Below are 26025 nucleotides of genomic sequence, written 5' to 3'. Positions count from 1 at the left end.
CCGTCGCAGAACCACGCCACATTAAAAGACTTTAACAGCAGAAACAACAGAAGATGCACATACTCTGTAGAGACAAAGACAATCTTCACCTCCTCCAACACACGGTATAAATATCAAGCTCCAAGTATGAGAAAGCTCTCTGATCCCTAGACTCTTTCACTTATTTACAAACTTTCAAAAATATTTACTAACTTTAGCATCGAAAACTCTCTGACCCCAAGGCTTCCCTCTCCTAATTACCTTCTCTCCTATCTTTTGCAGGCCCGTTTTGAAAGACTTGAATTGTTGGAGTCTAACCAAAATGTGTGCAAAATATGTCGTTAACAGAGGATTTAACTCGACTTTATAATAATAAACATGTATGTTCCATTTATAAAGATTAATGAGAATAACTAGGGCGAATAAATTCTGCAAAAATATTTTTAGACATTTTTTAAATAAATCATGATTTGAGGTATTTATTATTTTTGTATTCTTCCCGCGTGTTTGAATTTCCTTCGAAATATTATTTAGAGCAAGAAGTTTATACGTTTGTTAAAATTAGCACTATGCCTAAAATAATGATAACAATAAAAATAAATAAAATTAATAATAATTAGCATAACTCAAAAAAAGAAAAATGGACGAGGAATGCAATAAACCATCGGAGAGTATTTTCATTTTTATGTTTTTTTTTTCCTTCCTTTATTTCAAGGAATTTTAAAACACTAAATGAAAAAAGGAAAACAATAACTAATGCAGCTAAAAATGAAATAAAATATACAGTGAGTTAACTCGCATGGCCAGCAAAGAAATTGGTTTGACTCGTTCTCTCACTGTAATCTTCCTCGAGGTGAAAAGTAGAACTCTCTGAGAAAACCCATCAAGACTTCCTTATTTTCTTCCTCAAGGGGAGAAGTCTCTCAAGTCTAAGAACTCTGAGAAAACTCCCATTAACCAAATCAAGCTCCATTGATATACCAGCTTCAATCCAGTAATACCCATGCGAAAATGCTCCTTATTTCACACAGAGCTCCTGAGCAAATCAATCAAGAAAGCTCTCAAGCTGGGCCTCTCTTCAGTCCCACCTAAGTTCCCTTCTCCAATTCACTCTCATTCCCACTTCTCTGTTTTCACCGTTCCATCGAACAATACCTCTGAAACCGCCGAACCTGATAACATTGGGGAAACTGAGCCCCCAGTATCTGATGAAATCTTCAAGTCAAGTCATAAATTGGGTTCTTACAAACCGGGTGATTCTACTTTCTATTCACTCATTGCGAACTATGCCGATTTGGGTGATTTTAGGTCGTTAGAGAAGGTTTTAGATCGAATGAAACGCGAGAACCGACGGTTTATGGAGAGATGTTTTGTTGTAATTTTTAGAGCTTATGGGAAAGCGCATTTACCTGAAAAAGCTGTCCAATTGTTTGATAGAATGGTCTATGAGTTTCGTTGTCGGAGGACTGTGAAATCGTTTAATTCGGTTCTTAATGTTATTATACAAGAAGGTCGTTTTTCTCACGCATTAGAGTTTTATTCGCGGGTCATTGGTAGCAGGGATTCGAATATTTTGCCAAATGTGCTTACCTTTAATTTGGTTATTAAGGCTTTGTGTAAGTTGGGAATGATTGATAGAGCGGTTGAGATGTTTAGAGAAATGCCGCTAAGAAAATGCACTCCTGATGTGTTCACCTATAGTACATTGATGGATGGATTGTGCAGGGAGATTAGGATTGATGAGGCGGTCTCACTGTTGGATGAGATGCAAATTGAGGGGTGTTTCCCGAGTGCTGCAACATTTAATGTGCTGATCAATGCAGTGTGCAAGAAGGGTGACTTGGCACGTGCTGCAAAGCTTGTTGATAATATGTTTCTAAAAGGATGTATTCCTAATGAAGTGACTTATAACACCCTTATCCATGGTTTGTGTCTCAAGGGAAAATTAGAGAAAGCAGTGAGTCTACTGGATCGAATGGTATCAAGTAAATGTGTGCCTAATGACATCACTTATGGAACAATCATCCATGGGCTTGTAAAACAAGGAAGAGCTGTTGATGGGGCTCGTCTGTTGATTTCTATGGAGGAGAGAGGTCATCGTGCAAATGAGTATGCTTACTCAGCTCTTGTTAGCGGTTTGTTTAGGGAGGGAAAGATGGAAGAGGCAATGAAATTGTGGAAGGAAATGGTGGAAAGGGGATGCAAACCAAATACTGTTGTTTATAGTGCTCTTATAGATGGTCTGTGCCGAGAAGGGAGGTTGGATGAAGCAAAGGACGTTCTCTCTGAGATGGTGAAAGTGGGCTGCATGCCCAACGCTTTCACTTATAGCTCCTTAATGAAGGGTTTCTTCCAGATTGGCGATAGCCATAAAGCTATTCTTGTGTGGAAAAATATGGAAAATGATAATTTTATCCGTAATGAGGTTTGTTACAGCGTACTTATTCATGGCTTATGTGAGGATGGGAAACTTAGGGAGGCCTTGATGGTGTGGAAGCAGATGTTGGGAAAGGGATTTAAACCTGATGTTGTGGCTTACAGTTCCATGATTCATGGTCTTTGCAATGCTGGTTTGGTGGAGCAGGGTTTGAAACTTTTCAATGAAATGCTTTGTCAAGAACCAGAATCTCTACCAGATGTGATTACTTATAACATCATTTTCAATGCTTTGTGCAAGCAGAGTAGCATTTCGCGTGCCATTGATTTCTTAAACAGTATGATGGATCAAGGTTGTGATCCAGACTTAGTTACATGCAACATTTTTTTGCGAGCTTTAAGAGAAAAGGTACACCCTCCTCAAGATGGGAGGGAGTTTTTAGATGAACTTGCTATTCGGCTGTTTAAGCGACAGAGGATTTTAGGTGCTTCCAAAATTGTAGAAGTGATGTTGCAGAAGTTTTTGCCTCCAAAAGCCTCTACCTGGGCTAGAGTTGTTCAAGAGCTTTGCAAACCTAAGAAAATTCAAGCTGCCATTGACAAGTGTTGGAGCAGCCTCTACTGCTGATTTCTTAAGTATGCCTTTCTTTTCTTCTTGTTTTATTTTTCTATTACTGCCTCACCGTCCAAACTATTGAATACAAGAACTTCTTGATCCTTAATCAGATAATCAAACCATGTTAAAAAATGTAGCAAAACTACATGCGACAATGACCTTATTCTTTGCAATTTGATTAAATATTGCAAAAGTGCCCAACCCTAGGGAGGGTGCCTGAAGATTGTCTTTCGTCATAGAAAAGATAAGTTTCAAAAAATGTTGAGTCATTGTAAGGGCATTCAAAAAATTATTCAACTTATCTACAGTTTGTAGTTGGCCAAGGCAATGACTTGGGATACCTGAGTCTTAAAACTGTCATCACCTGGGAAACGTGCTAGCCGCATCTGTGCTATATCCCAAAAGGATTAGCCAATATGACAATTGGGACTTTGTGGAATTGCTTATAAAATTCAATTCCACCTATTCCCTAACCAATGTGAGACTTAGCACCTCTACAACTCCTTCACAATCCATCCACCCAATGTGGAACTCATATCCAATTTGGATGGCGGCCTCCCTGCTTAAATCCTTGACGTCCTTGTCAGGACCCATGCTGTTCAATATCTCAAAGACAATTAGAACTCCTTAGAATCATTTCTAAAAATATGGATTACACCTTGTAAATACCTAACATGGGAATTAGTACCCTTACAATGCATTCACAATTTATGGGACTTAACACAATACCTTTGGGGTATCACATAAACTCTCCATGGGCTTACCTGATGGATATGTTTTCTTACCAATTGCATGCATTCTTAGGGGTTGGTTTGTAGATTGGTTATGACTCATATTAACTTATTAGTTAGTATTCTAATATCCTGTCTAGCAGCTCAAGCTGAAGGCCTCGTATGCTGCCTGATAAGTTAATATAGCTAATATGACTACAACTGCAATCCCCAAAAAATTGAACAAACCAAAATATCCTTTGCTTAATAAAATTTAGAAACGGTTAAATACTAAATTAAGATGAGATGCTAATTACCTCATAATTACTACTTGAAAAGGCGTCTTGATTACAATGGTTTTGTTAGCCTTTGGCTTAGGATAACAAATGGGATGTTCTCTAATCAAACCGTAGAACACGATACTAGTATGCTAAAGGCAATTATGGTAAATAAATTAAAAGCAATAAAATAATGAAAGAAGAGGAAAGAAACAAACATTCAAAAAAAAAAAAAAGTTGAAACAAAATAATTGCAATTAAGTTTGGCTAAAAGATCTGGTAATACCTTTTGTATTACCCCGATAACCTTGTTTGACTTGTACTTTTTGAGACTGAAGTTCAATGGTCCCATGTAATTGTCAGGAGCGCTCTAGGAGCCAAAAATATATTAATATAAAATAATAGGCCCAAGACTTCCCATTTTCTTCTAGATTTCAGTTTGGTTGTTGTTTTCTTGGGTACGGTCAATATTTTAAACATACCAAAAGTAGTAGCTTAAATTCTTATTGTCATTGTTAGAGAAAACCATCTGGATCCAAGCACAGAGAAAAGGCCACAATACCTCTTTTTATTTTCTATGTTGGTTCCCGTGGCAATCATGCTAGAGTACCAGCAGTTTACATATGCATGTGTCTATCTGTCTCTCTCTCTCTCTCTCTCTCTCTATATATATATATATATATATATATATATATATGTAGTATAGTTCTTTTCTACTTCAAGACTATGAGAATAACAAACTAGCTGGATTTGCCAAAGGCTTCATCAGAAAGAGTTACATGTTCACAGCGGAGCCATGATGAGTATGGTCCATGTAATTCTAGTTAGTAATCATCTCTGTTCTAGTCTTAAGTTCTTTTAAAATATACTTAGAAACAAAAAAGATCCTTAAAAATATAGTGAAGCTCTATCCTCTTTTTTTTTTTTTTTTTTTTTTTTTGCAGGCTGGGGTCTTTTGTGGTTCAATTTCTCATTGCTTCCCTGGAGCCCAAGGCGTCCATCTCACCAAGCACTGATACAATGATATTTGTTGGCTGAAACTGCCGCAACCACCGCACATAAACTGAGATCTATGGCAAGGCGAACCTAGTGGCCATACATACCATTTTCTACAAGTAATTTTCTGGTACATAACTGTACATATAACTTGGTTAAAGCATGAAGGTTTTTGCAACTTTGTTAACAATTATTTTGCAAAACAGTTGGACGGGTATTCAGTTAGCTGCCAAAAGTAGGCGTTATCAAATGTTGAGAAAGATACTTCTTTACTTTACATTCATTGAATATATAATGTATAAAAGCATTAAACCGACAAGTATAAACTTTTTTTTTTTATAAGTAAAACAATAATTTATTAAATCACTAAATGTCAAAATACAGAGAAAATGCCCTAATTATGTGGGCACATTAGAAACTAGGAAATCATGAAGGCCCATGCCATTAAAGTCTATAGCAATGGCCCAAGTACAAAGAGTCCTAAAGAAAAACAGTTTTAGCTCCTCCAAAGATCTCTCTTTATCTTCAAAAGTTCTCTCATTGCGCTCCTGCCATAGACATCACATAATACAGATAGGGATCATCTTCCAAACTGCTTTGATCTGTCTCGCCCCACGAATCGAAGTCCAGCAAGCCAATACATCCAGAACTGTTTCCGGCATAACCCACGCTAACTCCATTCTTTTAAACACCTCGTCCCAAAAAGTCCTGACCATCTCACAGTGTAAAAGTAAATGATTCACCGATTTACCCCCGCTTTTACACATACAACACCAATCTGCAATAATTATCCTCCTCTTTCTTAGATTATCCGTGGTGAGAATCTTACCTAATGACGCTGCCCACGCAAAGAAAGAGGCTTTGGGAGGAGCCTTATGACGCCAAAGCCTTCTCCAGGGAAACTGTATCTCTGGAACTTGTGTGAGAACCTTATAGAAAGAGCGAACAGAAAACACCCCTTCCGTTGCAGGACACCACCACAACCCATCTTCTTGCTGGAGGTTTGGACGAACAGAATATAGGAGGCTATAAAAATCTACAAAACTCTCCATCTCCCAATCCTGTGCTGCTCGATTAAAATTGATGTTCCAATGAATGTTCCTACCTGAGACTTCCATAACCTCTGCCACTGTGGCATCTTTGGTACTTGCAATCAAGAAAAGCGACGGAAACAGATCTTGTAGAACACTGTTACTACACCAAACATCCTTCCAAAATCTGATCTTGGAGCTTGTCCCTAGTTGCAATCTAGTGTGACGGTGGAAGACCTCCCATCCTCTTCTAATATGTTTCCATAGCCCCATACCTGATGCTCCTCTAACTTCTCTAGTACACCACCCCTCCCCTAAAACACCATATTTGCTCTGGATCACAGTCTTCCATAAGGCCTCTAGTTCCTTAGTATATCGCCACAACCATTTGCCAAGTAATGCCCTATTAAACAACCTCAAATTTCTGACACCCAAACCGCCATTAGATATAGGACGACAAACCATCTCCTATTTAACTAAGTGGAATTTAAACTCATCTCCTAAGCCCCCCCACAGAAAATCTCTCTGTAATTTCTCAAGTCGACCCGCCACACTTGCCGGTAAAGGGAATAATGATAAAAAGTAGGTGGGTAGGTTAGAAAGTGTACTTTTGATTAATGTGATCCAGTCCCCTTTCGACAAATACATTCTCTTCCACCCTGCTAGTCTCTTCTCTACTTTTTCAATCACTGTATCCCAAATCGTGCGTGCCCTCGACGCTATACCCAATGGCAATCCCAAATAAGTCATAGGAAGAGACGCTATCTTATAACCCAGTATGTCAGCCAGCACCCTTATATCCTGAACTTCTCCAATTGGTACCAACTCTGATTTATCATAATTCACTTTTAAACCAGACACTGCTTCAAAACACAGCAGCAATGCCTTCGCAGCCCTCAACTGGGCTTGATCAGCCTCGCACATGATGAGCGTATCATCTGCAAACAGAAAATGTGAAATAGTTGTAATACCCCTACTCGGCACTCCAATTTGGAAACCACTGATAAAACCATTAGTCACTATGGCTGAAATCATCCTACTTAGTGCCTCCATAACAATAACAAAAAGTAAAGGAGATAACGGATCCCCTTGTCTCAAACCACAAGAGCTTGGGAAGAAACCCTCTGGACTGCCATTAATCAACACCGAGAAACGTACCGTAGATATACACCATCTGATCCAAGACCTCTACCTCTCTCCAAACCCACACCTACCCAATAAATAAAGGAGGAAATCCCAATTAACATGATCATACGCCTTTTCTATATCTAATTTGCACATAATCCCTAAGTTGCCAACCTTCAATCGACTGTCGAAGCATTCATTGGCTATTAAAGCCGCATCAAGGATCTGTCTACCCTTAACAAAAACATTATGCGATTTAGTAACAATCTTCCCCAATACCCCACTTAATCGATTGGCAAGCACTTTTGCAATGATCTTGTAAACACCATTCACTAAACTAATGGGCCGAAAATCTGTGATCTCAATGGCCCCAACCTTTTTAGGGATCAATGCGAGAAAAGTAGTGTTGAGACTTTTCTCAAATTTTCCTAACGAGAAGAACTCTTGAAATACCTTCAAAAGATCCTCTTTAATCACCTCCCAACACTCCTGGAAAAAACCCATAGAGAAAACATCCGGTCCGGGAGCCTTATCTTTTGCCATCTTCTTTACTACTTCAATAACCTCTTCCTCTTCAAAAGCCCTCTCCAACCTGGTGACATCCCCAAGATCAATAGTATCAAAAGCCAATCCTTCTAAAGTAGGCCTCCAACCCACCTGCTCAGTAAGAAGCTTCTCAAAGAAAACGACCACGTGATCTTGAATAACTTCTTCTTCTCTACTCTCAGCACCCTCAATTCTCAGCACTTCAATGTTGTTATTTCTTCCATGTGAGTTTGCCATTCTATGGAAGAACTTCGTACTCCGATCTCCTTCCTTCAACCAAAGAGCTCTTGATTTTTGGCGCCATGAGATTTCTTCCTATAAGATTATCCTTTCAAGATCAGCAACCAACAAAGTTTTCTGAGCTTGTTCCTCCTCATTAAGTGGCCTCCCTTCTTGCAGTCTTTCTACCTCCTGAATTTCCATCCACTTTGTATTTTTGTTCTCCTCCACATTACCAAAAGATTGTTTATTCCACTCCTCTAAGTCCCTTTTTAAGGCTTTCAATTTGCTTGCAAAAATGAAACTGGGTGTACCTTCAAAATGATACGAAGTCCACCATTGTTTAACCCTTTCCACAAAACCTTCTGACTTCAACCACATGTTTTCGAACTTAAAATACCTTCTACCGTTACGAATACCTCCACAATCCAGCATAATAGGCCAATGGTCCGATGTTATACGCGCCAACCGCTTGTGCCATACCTCCGGAAAATGACTTTCAAACTCAGGTAAAATTAAAAAGCGATCCAAGCAGGACCAAGTTTGATTATTTGACCATGTGGCTGGACCCCCTGCTAGTGGAAGATCTATCAAGTTCAAATCAAAGATACACTCTGAGAACTCCAGGCTTGCTGGCCTCAGTCTTCTGCTTCCAAGACTCTCATTCTGGAAACGAACCACATTGAAATCCCCCCCAATACACCAAGGGAGCTCCCACCAACTCTGTACCCCTGCAAGCTCATCCCACAATAAACTTCTTTCAACGTCCAAGTTAGGCCCATACACACCTGCAAATGCCCATAAGAAATCATCTGACACACTTAAAAGAACATGCAACCATATATCTCCCTATGAACTCCTCCACTTTCACTACCACCCGTCTATCCCATATTACCACAACTCCTCCCGAAGCCCCCGAAGAGGCCAAATATACCCAATCTACATAAATATTGCTCCATAAACTTCGAATAGTCCTACTAATCATCTTCAACTTCGTTTCCTGTAAACATACAATGTCCGCCTTCCACTCACGGAGTAGGCGTCTAATCCGAAGACGCTTCTCTACCTCGTTTAGACCTCGGACATTCCAAGATACAATCTTGGGTTTCATTGGGAAACATTCAGCCCCTTCCCTTTTACCTTATTCCTGCTGGAACTAGCTTCCGAGTTCATCGACCACATCAATCTTTTTAATTCCTGACTTTTCTTTGTGTTCCCCCTCTTTTTTTGGTGGTGTCCAGCTTCCATAGCAGTTAACAAGGCTATAAACTGCTCCTCATACCCATCACACTCAATTCCAACAACATGTTGAATTTCTTTTGCTTTATGAATAACCCAATCTGATGCTTGATCTAGAAAATAGTAACTTTTTTTTTATACGTAGAAAATAGTAACTTAATGGGATAGGATTGCCCATCTTATTGTTCTGAAAATTCTGAAACTCACTTCCTTCCGAAAACTCCTCCAACCCACAGGCCTCTTGGATGAAAAGTTCATCTTCCACGGAATGCATAAAATCATCCGAGTCATCCTCAACCTCAGCCATCTCGAACTCCTCAACTAGTTTCACAGACACTGTCGCCGGGGCCAGAAACACCCCAGCACCACTCATCGGCGAACTCTGGTTCTCCGTAGACACAAAAACACGAGATTCGAAGCCTACCAAGGCCTGTCGCGTACAGAATTCCGGCAAAACCTCATCGGCGACCCCCACTACCTCCATTGGCGTCGTCTGTGTCCCCGCAGCCTGACCCCTCACCGTCGATAAGCTGTCCGGCATGAAACCGAGACTGAAAAGCTCTGTAGAAGGTATCGGGCTAGGGCTCCGGTTGTCGATCTCCTTAGGGTCGAGTTCAGACCCACTATTTTGGGTCCTGGACTGAGATCTGTAGCCTTGGGCCCTGGGCTGAGGCCCGCAGCCTTGGGCCCTAGGCTGAGACCCACTGCTCTGAGGCCCACTGCTTTGGGCCCTGGGTTGAGACGGCCTAGCCCCACCAAACAGGTCTTGTGACTTGGGCCGACGCCAAACATTCCAGCCCTTTCCCCTTTTATTTTTCTGTTGGGCCCCTTTGTGGACTTTACTCGGCCCACTTCCCATTTCAAAGCCTTTTGACTTAACAGCTGCTTCTTTCTCCTTAAAAGAACCGACAAAAGCTACAATTGTAGCCATATCTCTCTGCAATGCACGCAATTGCCCCTGCATTTCCAGCAATTTCCGTTGCAGCTCCCATGCATCCTGACACGCCACAGAGGCCCTGCCAAGAGTATGGCTCAACGTCCCACTACGCCAAAGCCCCTTACCTCTGTCAGAGACCTTTGCACCAGCCACCGTCTCCTTCACAGTCCTCGGTAGTGATGAAGAGAGGACCTCCTTATACGACCGCGCATGGTGCTTCAGCCCCCTCTTCCATCACTCGGGTGACCTCCACCAGGCCAAACAGCGACTTTAGTGTCCTCCTTCCTTTGCTCTAACAACACCTCCCTCATCTTCCTCCAACCCCATCCATTCTCACCTTCTGGAATACATAAAATATTCCTTCTTCCCCTCTGATTATACTCTGAAATTTCAATATATATCCCTCCTATTTGCACATCGTTGAGCAATGATACTACTAAAACCATCTCGTGTTACTGAATATACCTCCTTTTTCCCCTTACTTAGGCTCTCCTCTAACACCTTCCCAAGCCATTGAATTGAAGAATACCCCAGCATCACCGAGTTCTCTGATTTCCAGCTACGCTCAGTGACTCTCAAACCACCACCTCCACATTTTGCTAAAATAAAGCACTTTGATTCAATAACTACTTCTATAAAACGACCCATCTTGACTATCACCACTTCAGAATACGACAAGTATAAACTTAGAGGGTCAATTTTGTTCCAACTTTCTTGTTTCTTTTTCTTCTTCCTAGATAGGTGCTAACTCGTGTATACCTCCTTGTGTACTTGGGCTAAGCCTATTATCATTAATACAATCGTTTACTTATAAAAAAAAAAAAAGTGTTCCAAGAATGCCATCTAATACCCCCTTTGAATTGCCAAAAGTAGGCGTCATCAAATGTTGAGAAAGATACTTCTCTACTTTACACTCATTGAATATATAATGTGAAAAAGCATTACAACAGCTAGTACAAACTTATAGGGTCAATTTTTTTCCAATTGAGTATGATTCAAAGACTTTGTAAGGATATATTCAAATTGATCAACTCCACAAATGATGTAAAAAAGTATGGAAAGTATCTCCACTCAGTATCTTCTGTCTAATGAAGTGGCAGTCAACCCCCATATGCTTAGTTCTTTCATCAAATCCTGGATTTGAGGTAACATGAAAAGAGGATTAGTTATTACAAAATAGTTGGATAGAAGTTGGAGCAGAAAAGCCGATCTCTTGAAGAAAGTGTTGTAATTCCAGTAACTCACTAGAAGGTGTGGGTACCCTATACACAGTCTATGCACTAGATCACAATACCACTATCTGTTTCCTTCTCTTCTATGTAGAAAATGTTGTAGTACCCAATAGCAGACCTATCAGCATCAATGAAACCCTTTTTTTTTTTTTTTTTATCAGTAAGCAAGTTTTATTGATAGCATCAGTGAAACCTTTGTACTCTAAGATACCCATGCATCCTATACAATAGTCCATGGCGTAAGGTTTGCTTGAGATAGCGAATAATACAAGTGACACCATCCTAATGTGGAACCTTTGGGGCCTCCAAGAACTGGCTCACCACACTGATTGCATATGAGATGTCTGGTTTACTAATGGAAAATTAACTGAGCTTTTCAAGTAGACGAAGATATCTTCTAGCATCTCATGTGACTTTCTCATCAATTTGGAGTGATTTGAATCCATAGGAGCAATAACGGGTCGCCTAACAAGTTTTCAGAAAATCAGGTTGCATACTTCTTTTAAGATAAAATAATCCTTCTTAAACATAGCAACTTCAACACCAAGAAAGTATCAAAATTTTCCCAAGTCTTTAGCCTGAAATTGATGCTACAAAAACGTTTTCAGCTTGGCAATAACCTCAATTTCATTCCCGGTGATAAAACATAATCCACCTAGGGGATTGTTTCAGACCATACAATGCCTTGTTACTTTGTAGACGCTCCACTGATACTTTTTATTTTTATTTTTATTTTTTTTATAAGTAAATGATTTTATTAATGATGATAGGTATAGCCCAAATACAACAGATGGTATACAAGAGATAAGACCTACCTAAGTCGTAGTAATAAAAACAAGAAAATCATGAAAATCTAGACCATTAAAATCTATAGCTATAGCCCATAGAAATAAAGTTCTAAAAAAAAAGATCGAAGTTCCTCTATTGTCCGGTCGTTGTGCTCTTGTCATATGCACCACATAATGCAGATAAGGACCATCTTCCAATCTGATACTCTTTATGAACAACAAACCCAGGTAGTTGCTCCATGTAGACTTCATCTAACAAACTACCTTGGAGAAAGACATTTGGAGACTAGTTTAGGTGTCTGAGCCCTTTAGGGCCAAAGCTTGTGTTTGGGTTGTATGGTTCTGCATGATGCTGGCATGTTTGAGAGGCTTATGGCTTTTTCTTTTTCTTTTTTAACTTCTTGTAGGTCGTGACTTATGAATACCGCTGTCATGTAACATCTGATTAGGGAATTGGACAATATCACTCTAGAATTGACTGTTCGGAGGATTCATGGTGTTGAAAGAAGCTTGGATGAGCAGATGACAAAGGTGAGCAATCTGATTGCTCTGTGGGACGAAGATGGGGGAGGTGAGTAGAGGGGCAGATATTTCAGGTGATGTTGGTCGGGGATGGAGCTCGAGTTTCTTCAGCTTCATATCTCTGGTGCAGTGCATATCGTATATTGGTGGTTCTGCTGTTGAAGAACAACGTTTAGTATTGAAATGTTTGAATGAGAAAGCTGAAATCTTTCAGCTATTAATCGTTCTTGCTGGACTTGCAGCAGGTCGAAGCTTTTTTGGGTAAAAAAAGCTTTTTATTTTTTATTTTTTATTTTTTTATCATTTATGGTGATGGTGTTGTACAAAGTATTAAAGCCTGGAAATTGTATTCTAAAAAGCTTATTATAATAGAAATTGCTTTATATTATTTAATTTTGATTTAATTGTAACAAAAAATGAAGTGGATGATGTGACTTTATATCATTAAATATCATTTAATAATAATATAGCCAACTAGTTGATGATTTGACTTCATATAAACAAATCATCATAATTTGAAAATTACAGTATATAGATAGATAGATACATAATGCTCAAGACTACAGACCCTCGAGATTGGTTGTGAAGACGTCGGTCATCCTTCGTGGACCCTTCGTAAATCGGTCCAGATCCTTCAGCATTCACTATCGTTTGAAAGTGCTGTTATGATAATGCCTTGTCAGGACTCCCACCCTGTCTTTCTCCCATCCATCCTTACTAACCGGAAGTGAAAAACTGGAATATAGATCTTCTAATTGTCTAATAAAACTATATAAGAGAGATAAATATATTATGTGCGTCTATCTCCCTTTGCGTTAGACCTTTAAATTTGGTCAAGTAATTGAAGAGACCCCAATTGGAAAAAAATATATATAACACTTTTTACCAACTTATCTTGAAAGATCTTTCAACGATCAGAACTGCTACATGATTGGAAAGTCATCCATCTCAAAAGGTCATACTGTTTTAGTTCAGAGAAATACTACATATAATCGTAAAATACGCAAGCGTCTTGCAGTCGTTTTGAAAAAAAGTGAGATCCACTGTTAAGAAATTAATTTTTTTGTGGGTCTTGTATTTATTCACTTTTTTCAAAGTGATTGTGCGACGCTTGCACATACACGACTACAATTATCATTTCTCTTTAGTTAAATAATAAGGGCCTCACCATGGAAATCCATTTGATATCATGATAGAAAACTTGGTCATATTCATGTTAGACTATCTTTGTTGTGGATTTGAATACAAAATATGGATATGCACTCAGACTAGTTCAAATGGATGGCTCCAGATATTTCACCTCACATCAAAGTATCAATAGGACTTCATCTTGGCTTGTTGTACTATCAGTCTATCATCTATTCCATCAGGTAATTCATGCTATAATTAACTTTCCTATATTAGCTTAGTAATAAACTTTCCGCCATTAGCATTTAGTACATTGCTATATGTAGAGATATTTGTTTAAACATTGTTTCATTGACATCTGACAATAATACTATCTAGACTGCAGATTATTATTAACCGACACTTATGAGCTATCCTGGTATGAAACACAACTGGGAAGGAAATCTTATTAAGCATTGGGAGGATAAAGGATAAAGGGAGTACAGTGATTTCAAGGTCCTGCCTTCTGTTTGATGTTATCATCATCAAATTTCAGAGACTTCATTTTGTGTTGCTGGTGGGCGGTGGGCCATATCATAAGTTGCATGGAGACCAAAGAATATATAGTATGCTAGCATTACAAGGCTGCAGACTCCAAATCTGATAAATGCATCAGAACTCAAAGATCCCATGAGAAAGATATTTGTTGCAATTGACAAGGATGGAAGCCAGGGGACAAGTGGAACCCCCCAAACTTTTGGCGTCCTCTGTTGAGGCACAAAAAACGAAATCCCTGCAGTTCCCAAGAACCAAAGAGGAACGGTAATGGTGTATCCTGGCCAACTATCAGGCTTTAGTCCCCAGTAGGCTGAAGTTGCCATTGAGGAGGCAATAATGATCAGCAAGAAGATAACTAGCTTCAGGAGGTTAATTCGAGGGGTGATTTCCCTCACATAGTATCTCCTCACCAGAAGTGCAACTGCCATCATCATAAAGACAAAGAGTGTGCTCACCGATAACAGGCCTGTCAAGACATCCAAGCTCGAAAAGAAAGCAATACAGGCACTTGAAATGGAAATCAAGAGTGTAGCATTTATGGGGGTTCCTGTCTTTGGGTGGACAAGAGCAAACCATGGCGGAATCATGTGAGCTCGTGCAATATGAGTAGTATATCGTGCTTGTCCTAGTGCCCCTACAAGAAGAACAGTGGTCATTCCCTTTAGGGCACCAAGAGCTACCAGGTATTTTGCCCATTTCATGCCCACACTCTGAAAAGCTATAGAATATGCTGCTTCTCGATCTATGTCTGTGTATTTCTGCATCATAGCCAGGGAAAGCGCCATCAAGCAATATATCACGGTTATAATGGACATTGATCCAAGCAATCCTAATGGTATATCTCTCGATGGGTTTTTGGTTTCTTCAGCCATGGTGGCAATATTGTCAAACCCGCCATAAGCAAAGTAAACAATTGCAGCAGCCTGAAAGACTCCTTTAGCACCATATGGCAAGAAGGGTGTCAAATTTGACGTCTTGGCATGAGCAAATCCTGCAATTATCACAAATAAGATTACTACAGTGTTAACTGCAGAAGCTATCCAGTTGAGGTATGAAGTTTTCCTCGTGCTGATCATTGCAATTGTTGCTGCAGTTGCCAGGACAACTACAGCTATTGGGTCCAGGAGATTATACCCATCTCTGAGGTTTGTGTGAATGCGCAATGAGTTGCGTTGGCGGTTCAGTAGAGATGTAAAGTACGAAGTCCATCCTCTGGCAACTGCTGCAGTTCCAACAATGCTCTCAAGCAGTATGTTTCCTGCTGTTATGAAAGCGGTAAAGTCGCCCAATTCAATTCTTAAGTAAGCAAATGACCCTCCTGCAACTGGGATTTCTACTGCAAATTCTGTGTAGCAGAAGACAGAGAGCATTGCTGAAACACCGGAAGCAACATAGGACAAAACGATGGCTGGTCCAGCATGATCATGCGCTTCTTGGCCAGTGAGCACAAAGATCCCCGTACCAATGACTGAACCAAACCCAAACCAGGTGAGATCCCACCAGGTGAGGCATTGTTTCATATCATTCTCACTTCGTTTGCGAAGTTCTCCAATCTCCTCGGCATCATTTGATCTGCTTATGAGACGGTCCTTGAACCGAAGAAATGTTTGCGATAGTGCAGACAGATACGTGTTCCAGTTTTGAAAGGATTCCTCTGGGAAGAAATCCTGCTTGCTACATCTCCAATATTTTCTTGGTTGGCTATCGTCACCCAATTCTCCTGTGGAACCCATCTTGGTTTCCCTTGTACTATTTCCTACCAGTAATACTAAGAGGCAAACTAGAAACTGGTGAAAAGGATTGGAAGATTGATGCCATTTTATAAGCGTCCACGCCCTTTTCGTTTCTTTCTTGTAGACATTTTCCTTTCCGGGAGGCTTACCGTCCAGCGTAAAAAATTTGTTTTTTTTTACTTTTTTTTTTTTTTTTTTATATTTTTTTAATACATTTAAATATTTAAAAAAAATAAAAAAATATACAATATACTTAAAATCACTTTCTTAATTATTAAATAAAAAAAGAAATTTGACCAACAGTCAAATAAAAAGGATAAAGTGAAGAGGTAAAGTAACTTTTTCCTCTCCTCAATAATGGATGACGATGAAACCAAGGTTGTGAGCTCAAAGCACAATGGTTGTCTTCAAGTCTCCTCCACTTCAGACAAAATGGGAACCGGACTTGTTTGTGATTGGCTCACAGACGCATCTTTTGGTGAAAAAAGAACTGTTAACTATCAAAGATCCACCATCCCTCTTTCAATTCACAGATATTTTATATCCTTGATTCCAGGTTTGGGATGCTTAGAGCTCTGTGCAAACACACAAATTTGGCTCACCGTTTGCTAAATCCAAGTTTTTCTTTTGTTCTAAGCTTTTTCCTGTTTTCTTAAAAAACAAAACCTATTTCATTCCCTACCTAACTTAGCGTGTAAGCTAAACCACAGAACAAGTTCAAACCATCAAGCACAGCCTTCAAATTTGTCCCCCAACCATGGTTAGAAGAGAAGCCTGCCAAAACAACATTCAACAGAATTTCGGATGATGCCCCCACACTCCCCACATGGACCTGTATTCCCTAGTAAACTTCCTTCCACTTCTATCTAACCCACCACAGAATAAGAATTTCAGGCTTCCTGCTAGGGAGAACAGAAAGATCAAGCTTTTGATTAAAAGCTACAACTACGAGGAACATTTGATGTTCATCTTTAATAATTATGCAAGAAGATACTTCTTTTTTCCTTTCAAAAAAGAATGATAACATGGGCATCAATGGTTGGTGGCGTATAGCTGCTGCCATCCTGTCCACATCCAATGCTTATCCATCGGAAGGAAAAAAAATGCTGCATGCGTTCACTTGAGGGTAGTTAAGTCAAGAGAGTTGAGTGGGAAATGAACAGGGGTTCCACGTGACGATTCCATTGGAAGAGAGAATCGAGAATATTCAAAGATGACTCAACCTCTTTGAAACAATGCGGATCTAAAAAAGTCATGCAATTCTCCAGTAAGAATTATCTTCCATTTTATGATATTTATGGATTACCATTTCTGCATCCAAACAAAAGACCCGCGCAACAAGCCACCTATAATTTAGAGGTGACAATATAAGACACGACTTATTAATCCAATACGAATACGACACGATAAAAACATATTAGAGTTTAACCTTAACGGGTTCGGATCAAAACAGATTGATCCGTTAAGACACGATTGCTTAACCGATTAATAACGGGTCAACCTGTTTTGACGCGTTAAAAAACTTAAAGTTACAATTATACCCTTATACCTAAAAATAAAATTTTTGAGATTTTAATTTCAATATTTTTATTGTTTGGATTGTAATTTTAGACTTGTAATTAGTTTTCTATTTTTTTTATAGATATTGTGATTTTAACATTTGTATAAAATTATGCTAAACTTAATTAAGTCAAACGGGTTAATTTCGGATCTCAACCCATTTACATAAACAGGTCAAAACGGATTGACACGATATGACCCGTTATGTTAATGGATCGTGTTAGGGTTTGAGATTTTGACACGATAAACTTAACGGATTGGGTTAGAGTTGACCCATATAGTATAATAAACATATCTTGACACGACACGAACACAACTCGTTAGCACGATTTGACACCCCTACTATAATTTTCAATGCTTCCTAGTATATTGACTGACAATAGCCCCTGTTTGGGTACAAATATATGTAGTCACTACATCAAGTCATATTCAGTAGACAAAAATGAATGAAATCGTTTCAAACAAGACACAAGGAGAGCGTCATTCGACAATGACTGCTAAACTTCTGACCTCCCTTCAGCAATTTAAGAGACAATTTCAAAATCAATACACATCAAAACAAAATTTGCATTTTGACCAAATCAGACCTACCCTTTTTACCCAACCTCATGATTCATTTCACATTGCACCCCTATATCTGCAAACAAACAAGTTGATTAGGACATCCAGGCAAGCCCATGTGGAATTGTTAGTTTATAATCTCAGGCTATAAGTGATCAATCGTCGTTATTTAGCATAACTCTACCGTAAAGTGCAGGGCCAGCCACAAAGGAATAGGCTTGAGAGGTTGATAAATAAAATTTCTCATAAAAATTAAAGGTAGCCTCATCTCAAGGATTTCCAAGCCTTGCACATTTTGTTAGAAAGATATCTAACAGCCTTAACTCCACCAACAGTTAGTAGACCAGAGACAGCCTGCCTTGCACTTGAAACCATGACTGTTCGCCTCAGAACTTTCTGCATGCATTTTGCAGCCTCTTCTCTTGAGCCAATTGAAACTTCATGTATTACTCGACCTTCAATTGCGATTTGAAAGGATGTTATTATCAAATCAAATTTGGCGAAAATATTGAAACTATTGAATAATTAAGTCTAGTATGTTAACACTATAAGTCAACTAGCAACTAAATTGATGTTTGAAAAAAGAAAAAAAAAAGTTGATGTTTGAAAATGAACAATCAAAATCATGTTTCTTCCAAATACAATTGAGTTCACAAAGTTAGGATGGGTGTCCATCTGTGTAGTGTTGAACTATAGAAATATCAGAATCTTTGCATAAAGTTCTTTACTACAAATCCACAGCAGACGAATTGAAGTTAATACCAGATTCTACCAGCTTTTTCTCCTGCCCTAGCTTCATGCCCATTTTGCTTCTAACCATTGGAGGAAGGGAACTAACAAGAGAGCGAGCAGCTGATAAGCCACAATCCTGTTCTAAGAGGAGAAAAGGTATTTAAGCTTTTGGAACTAGCCTTTTTTTATATATACATAAGCACAAAAGATGTATACATTAGAGACACCTAAGTAGAAGCAGTAAAAAGATAACAAAAAAAACAGACCAAGCTTGAAAAATCAAAGATTGCAGACATCCAATGATATAGAGATCTGCAGAAGAAATCATTTAACCCCTCCATGTTATTACACATATATATTAAAAAAAAAAAAAAAAACCCTCCATGTTACTCTTGCAACTCTCAAGAGCTACAACCATTCATCTCTCTCCAAATGCGTCACAATAGTCAAATTGAGATCATTTTCCACAATCATTCACTATGTGGGTTACTAAACCAACCTTTCTAGCAAAAAGAAAAAGATCCACTGCCCATCACAACATTACCTAACTCAAACTTTCTAGCTACTTAACAATGTAGAACAAGTGAACCACAGTTTTGCCCATCCCTCTTACACATGTAGCACCAATTGATACTATTACCTGTCACTTCCTTATGTTATGCCTTGTGAGGGTTTCTCCAGAGCTGCCTCCCAAGCAAGGACTGCCCTTCTCCATGCAACTTTACTCCTACAAATGCTTTCGATGGGAAAGGAGGCCGTTCATGTGGATACAACGCACAGTGAACCATGTATCTTGTCTTCTCTCCCATGTCTCATTTGAGCTTGGGCTCCACACCATACATGTGCCAGAACTTGTCTAAGAGTCATCTCCCGCACAATATCCAACAAGTCTAGAACAACACCCCCCCCCCCCCCCTCCCCGCGGTGGGTGGCCAACAAACCCTACAAATGTTTTTCCACAACCGAACTTGAAAGGCCCAAATAACCTCTTAAGAATACCCTAAGAGCTACCATACTTTACGTCTATCACCATCCTCCATAGGCTTTCATTTTTGTTGGTGCAGTGCCATAAGCATTACCCCACATAGTATACCAGACAAAATTTGACAACTTTCTGCATGAATTCTTTTATTATTTTAATGAATTCAAGAAAGAACAAGACATTTACTTTAGGAAATTGACATAAACTGGAGACAACATATAACTTTTGAAAATCTACTCATTATCCAGAAGCTCAATAAGTATCTAGCTCAAAGTAATGAATCATTGAGTATGCATCAAGAAGTTAATAATGACCCAAAACACCATATAAGGAGCTAGTCCTTATTATATGCTGGAATTTCAACTGTTTCATGGAGGAGTGGAAATGTGCATAAAATTAAAAACACCGCAACTATCATAATAAGAAACAGAATTGCAGAATGAGCAGAAAGAAAAGCTAGGTAAATGGCATCTAACTCTCATTCACCTAATCTGACTTCAATGTTGCTTGCCTGAGGATGGCTACATAAGAAAAAGGCAGTAGAAATTTCAATGCTAAATTTTACAAGTATACTTCGTCGCTGAGTTCAAGATCCCAAACATGTTTGATGCATAAAGCAGCAGAGAGGTTAGAACACTCAGGTCTCTCTCTCTTGAATAGATCACAAAAAATCAAAGATGGCATATTGAATCAGCTTTCTTTTGAGAACTTGAGGATCTAAACAGACCTGAGAAACATTTGTTTGGCCACTTCCAGACGACATGAATCTCAACAACTCCTTAGCCTCATACTCTTCAAGAAATGGCCTATACCTTGACTGGAATAAATCAAATTGCCCTTGTACAATCTTCTTCACCTGGGCAGGTTATATAAATGAACAACTGAACTTTCATAAGAAAAGTAATTTTGTTAAAACTATCCAATTTCACCAAAAACAAAATGCCTTACCAGGTGTAACATCCAATAAAATAATGACAAAAAAATATCTAAATTATAATATATTAAAAAGAGAGAAAAATAAACTTACTGCCATTAACTAAGATGCATTTCCCAATATACACCGTAAATAACTACCAAAATTGGCAGATTGTGTCCTCTACCTACCAAAAAGTTGAAATGTGCACCCTCCGTTGAGATCCGACCACCAATATTGTGTGGCATCACTCAATTTTACCCACTTTTGATCCATCTAAATGGTCGGATTTGAACAGGTGCTATTTGGCATTCGATGGTACTTGGAAGGGTACAATGCGTCAATTTTGGAGCACATATTGCAAAATGCGAATTAGTTGGCGGGTGGAAAATGCATTTTCCCCTAAAAAAGGCATCTGATAAGCAGTTACAAAAAATGTACAGGGCTGGTAAAAAATGAGGCCTTCGAAACTTCCGGTGGTAGTAGTGATAATTGCATAATATGTCTTCCACAGGAATATCTCAGTCGTATAAACTCAATTTTGTTAATCAATCACTAGAAATAATACTTAAGTTTGGTCAATTGTTAATTAACATCGTACAAATCACAGATACATATAGTTTCAGTAGATCCTCCTGCAAATTATCAGCCATGCATAAAGCTATGAAAAACTAGGACCAGTTACCATCAAAAGACCATTTTGAACTCTATCAAGCATCACCTTATTTCTGTCTTCTGCAAAAAGCATTCGCAAGTCACCCATATATGAGAGGCTACATATTTTGGCATAAAGATCTTCCTGCAAGAAGCATAATAAGTTATGAACTTTAATAATTCTAAAACGATCAAGGATTGAAATAGAAGAAAACCTCAGTGAATTTCGGTGGCAAAAGGAGGAGGGCAGCAGTCATTGCAGCCTTTAAATTAGCAGAGTTTACATTTTCTATATCCAGGTTATCCACAAGTATATGAACCTGTATGAAAATGATAAAGCTTCCTTGAGATTAAGTTTACAAAGACAAAAACAAAATTGACTAGGTCCAGACTAGCAGGCAAATGCAATGCAGAGAAAGTTTGCGGCAGCCAATGTAAGCAGAGGAAAGACACCAAACTAGTTTGATCAGATAACAGAACCAAACTAGTTTGATCAGATGACAGACTAAGTTACTCATATCTACATGTTGACCTACTTTATGTGGAATTGAATTGGAACTTTGCATATGTTACCAAACTAGGAATCATATCATGACTGGGCTCAACAACCATATTGAAAAAAAACACTCTCTCCAAGAACCATCAGCAAATAGGACTCTTCGGCAACTCACATTTTTGTAGCCACATGTAGAGAACTACCAAAAAAGGAAGAGAAAGAGCAAGGTGGCTGGGCAAAGGAAAGCCCTGTGGGTTTTTTTTTTTTTTTTTTTTTTCTGATAAGTAATAGTATTATATATATATCAATAGGAGTAACCAAGTACACTGGACGTATACAAGAAAAACACCTAGCCCATACAAGAAAGCCCTTAATGACCCAAAAGCCCATAAAAGTTGGGGGTTTGGTTTGAAGCAAAGAAAAATATCCTCTAAAGGGCAATTAAGTAGAACAAAATAACATTGAATAGCTTCAGTGCTGCCCACATACGGTGAAAGCCGAAGGCATCTCAGTTCATTTCCATCTTCTAATCAGTTTTAAATGATGAAGAGTTTTTAAACTATATAGAGAACTTGTTGTCCATTACACTGTTTCCCTTCCATTAAAAACTGCTGGTAAGAAAAACTGACTGAAGAGTCAATTAACTAATTAAATCATTAATGAAAAGGAAAAAGCACAATCAGTGCAAAATAATTTTGGCTTGGCCACTTTTTCAGGAAAAGTAAGGTCCATAAAACATTTTTTTCGTTTCTTTTCTAAAATATTAGTATCAAATCCCACAATTTGTTCTCATACGTAGCATATAATGAGGGGTTGAAAATAGAGATGGATGCAATATACAGATACATCATAAAAGTGCTCGCTAGAAAAATGATGTCCTGTTGGCATAAATACCCCTTTCATTATAACATCCCCAGGTAAAGAAATGAAGACATGAAAGAAATTATTTCTAGAGGCACTGATAAGGAGGACATACCGGTTTCTGTAAACGACCACTCAAGTAGAATCTTTCCCAATTGAGTATGTCCTTAATCAAGTCATGCATCCGAACAACCCCATATTTGAGCAGCTGTTACATTTGCTTAAATGTGAAAATTACGGGAAATTGATCAGACAATATTACATGGCGTACCAGAACATACGCCAAAATTTTAATGAACATAGATTCTACCACATAGAGTAGAAGTGTGCACAATCAGAGACAGTTGATGAGTGTATGCATTGAATGGTTAATACCTTGTGATTCCAAGTAACAAAAGGGTTAAAGTGTACTCCAACACCAATTTCATCCGCAATTTCAGTAATCTAACATAATGAAACAATTTATAGTATCAGTGAAAATGAGACCAAGACCCAACGAGAGAGAGAGAGAGAGAGAGAGAACAAACCAGTTTTGGCCCTCCAAGATGCACCATCCATGAAGCGTAGTGATTTTTGTTCATTTGTAGATTCTAGGTTATAGAACCAGCAAAATTAAATTCGATCAGAAATTCAAACAGTCTTTGTTCTCTACAAGGGATTGTCCAAAAAATAATCATAGTTAGAACTTACCTGAGAATGCCATTGTTCAGGATTTGATACACCGAGAATGTAATCCACCATGGTTGACTGGAATGTCAGAAATTCATTAATTCAATGAAAACTGACCAAAAAAAAACAAATGCTTACGTTTGAGAATCTGAATATTAACAAGGCAAGAACAAAGTTAAAACCATGTCACGATTGTTTGGATGAAGAGCTGAGCCATAGACACAGCAGAAGTCTACCGGGGGAAGAACTTTCAGGAAACTTTCAAGCTCAGCTTTATCCATAACGACACGAGCAGTTCCGAAGAGAGGACTTTTCACTCAAGTTTTAACTGCAGAAAAACATACATACCTAAACACATGAAAAAACATAGAATTGATCATAAAATATATATATATATATATATATTATATATATATATATATATATATAGGAGACGTAGTATGCAAATACCAAAGAGGAATTGTATCAAACAGCTGAACTACAAATGAAGTAGCTAGTCTCGTTTAAGCCAACTGTTGGAATAGTGAAGACAATGATTCTGCACGGACTAGATTATACCTAAAGCTTAGAATGGGATCCAAAGAGTCAGATTTATCAGAAGAGCTCGTCTCTTTGGTATGGACGTGGTGTAAAACAAGGCTTTACACCGTCCAACTAGTGTCTAAATGAGCACGATAATACTTCTAAATGAGTGTTAAACTAAGGAAAGGCTTTGTACCAAACTGAATGAGACTGCTGCTCCGACACTTTTTCCGTGCCGACCGCCTGCTCCGACACACCAGTGCCCGAATCCGGTGACAATATTTCTATTGCCGTGTCTCCCTCTCTCGGCAAAATAGGTTGTAAATTATAGGTTTCAGAATATGTATGATAATGATATTTCCTTCAAGGAATCAGCAGCCAAATAGAAAACATAGTAATGTAAACGACGAACTGACGACGGGCAGCTTGTGTTTCTCAGAAAAGCAACAGTGGCACTCGAGACGGGAAGCGAGTGAGACTTGATGAAGCTTCGAATTTGAGTTCGATTTCAGAGCATCATTGGCTCCCTGAAATTTTTGCCAAATTTTAGGATTAGTTACATTTTACCCTTCGAAGTTTTAATCAACTTATAATGTCTCCAAAATTAATAATTACATTAAAATAGACTATCAATTTTCAAAACTTTTCAATCCTTCCATTCCGTCTATCAGCAGCGTCAAATTTAACAAAAATTCACTGTAAATATATAATTTTTATCTAATTTATTATCATTGACAATATAAAATATAAAATATAAAATAATATATGATATCAATAATAACAAATAATTAATCATTAACCATATATAAAATTATTTTATACCTAAATTATAAGCAAGTATGAATAATCTATATATACATCGATATTCATTAACTATATATAAATTAATAAAAAATTTTATTTAATGATTTATGATTTATTATTAATTGATAATATATATTATTTTATATTTTATATAGTCAATAATAATAAATTAGATGAAAATTACATTTTTGTAATGAATGTTATTCACATAAATAGCACGTGCAGTGAATTTCCGTTAGTTGATGGTGGACGGAAAGGGGGGATTGGAAAGTTTTAAAAGTTCGAGAGTCTACTTTGATGTAATTATTAATTTCGAAAGCACATTGTGATTGAGTGAAAGTTCGAGCGAATAAAGTGTAATTAACTCCAAATTTTATTTAAAAATAACAAGTTCAATATTTTAATTTTTAAGAAGTAATAAAATCGCGTAATCCGGAAAAAAAAAATAACTATTCCTATTTTCAAAAATTTTTATGTCGTATTATCTGTTTTTTCTTATTAAAATAATAATAATAATATTTTATTTTTTAACTCGTTTATTTTCATATTTTTTTAACTACTCAACCATTTTCCTATGGAAAGTCTTTTAACAAGTAGTAGAAGATTTGCAACGAACCAATGACATCCCGAATTTCTAGTTGCATCTATTCCCAAGACCCTGCCTACGACCGAGTTGTTACAATAGTTAGAACGCACGGAAGTTCTATTTGGTGAGGAAAATGTTCCGTCTTTGATATGCTCATTCAGTATACACCTACCCAAAATACAACTCGATAGCTAGTTCTTTGATTGACCACTTGTGCTAAGTGATTGGGGCTAAATGGAATAACCAAATGAAGATGGGGGCGAGAAAATTAAATAGGATGGAAAAAAGTCCCAAGGCAGAAAATGAGTATAAGATGGAAAAATGTCCCAAGTGAAAAAATACAATAGGACGGAAAAAGGTCCTAAGTCGAAAATTAAAGATGGGACGGAAAAATACAACTAGACAAAAAAAAAAAAATTCTAAAAGGCAGAAAATGAAAATTGGACATGGTAGAAAAACACAATAGGGTGGAAAATGAAGATAAGAAGAACAAATGAAAGAGGATAGCACGAATCTTACCATTAGAGAAGGCTCATCAGCTATGATGGTTTTTGCACAATGTTATTGAAGATGAAATTTGGAGCCAGAGTCAGAGAAGGTCAAAAACTCTATAGAAAACCGGCATGGAACCGCATCCCAGTTGGCAAAAAGAATACAACTCGGTTTTATGTTTTTGTTAGTCCTTCCATTTTT

The 26025-nt window shown here is 38.0% G+C and overlaps 3 protein-coding genes across 13 annotated transcripts; 1 reads left to right on the top strand and 2 right to left on the bottom strand.

Moving 5' to 3' along the window:
* The first annotated feature begins 772 nt into the window (after positions 1–772).
* On the top strand, positions 773–12982 carry LOC121264496 (pentatricopeptide repeat-containing protein At4g20090). Its single transcript, XM_041167688.1, has 3 exons — positions 773–2991; positions 4904–5085; positions 12480–12982. Exon 1 carries the CDS (start codon positions 983–985, stop codon positions 2981–2983), a length of 2001 nt encoding a protein of 666 aa, XP_041023622.1. The 5' UTR covers positions 773–982; the 3' UTR covers positions 2984–2991; positions 4904–5085; positions 12480–12982.
* On the bottom strand, positions 6918–24491 carry LOC121264498 (phosphatidate cytidylyltransferase, mitochondrial). 11 transcript variants are annotated; one of them, XR_005940506.1, is made up of 12 exons: positions 24139–24490; positions 23603–23748; positions 23442–23498; positions 23279–23341; positions 23127–23195; positions 22867–22959; positions 21610–21714; positions 21462–21539; positions 20555–20683; positions 18876–18981; positions 18289–18568; positions 6918–6936 (listed from the first exon to the last, which is right to left on the bottom strand). XR_005940506.1 is itself a non-coding variant. In XM_041167692.1 (12 exons), exons 3-12 carry the CDS (start codon positions 23699–23701, stop codon positions 18378–18380), a joined length of 990 nt encoding a protein of 329 aa, XP_041023626.1. In that variant the 5' UTR covers positions 23702–23748; positions 23871–23984; positions 24139–24491; the 3' UTR covers positions 17986–18377. The 11 variants fall into 11 exon arrangements, 10 of the variants coding, with proteins under 10 accessions (XP_041023626.1, XP_041023629.1, XP_041023628.1 ...); XM_041167692.1 differs by lacking the exon at positions 6918–6936 and adding an exon at positions 23871–23984 and having other exon boundaries at positions 17986–18568; positions 24139–24491; XM_041167695.1 differs by lacking the exon at positions 6918–6936 and adding an exon at positions 23871–23978 and having other exon boundaries at positions 17986–18568; positions 24139–24491.
* LOC121264497 (cationic amino acid transporter 5) lies at positions 13931–16120 on the bottom strand. The gene has a single exon (XM_041167689.1). It carries the CDS (start codon positions 15990–15992, stop codon positions 14247–14249), a length of 1746 nt encoding a protein of 581 aa, XP_041023623.1. The 5' UTR covers positions 15993–16120; the 3' UTR covers positions 13931–14246.
* Positions 24492–26025: the final 1534 nt, after the last annotated feature.

The sequence above is a fragment of the Juglans microcarpa x Juglans regia genome, chromosome 5D, assembly GCF_004785595.1.
Source record: "Juglans microcarpa x Juglans regia isolate MS1-56 chromosome 5D, Jm3101_v1.0, whole genome shotgun sequence".
NCBI classification, from domain to species: domain Eukaryota; kingdom Viridiplantae; phylum Streptophyta; class Magnoliopsida; order Fagales; family Juglandaceae; genus Juglans; species Juglans microcarpa x Juglans regia.
The sequence above is the reverse complement of the archived record's forward strand: the minus strand, read 5'-3'. Positions and strand labels throughout refer to the sequence as shown.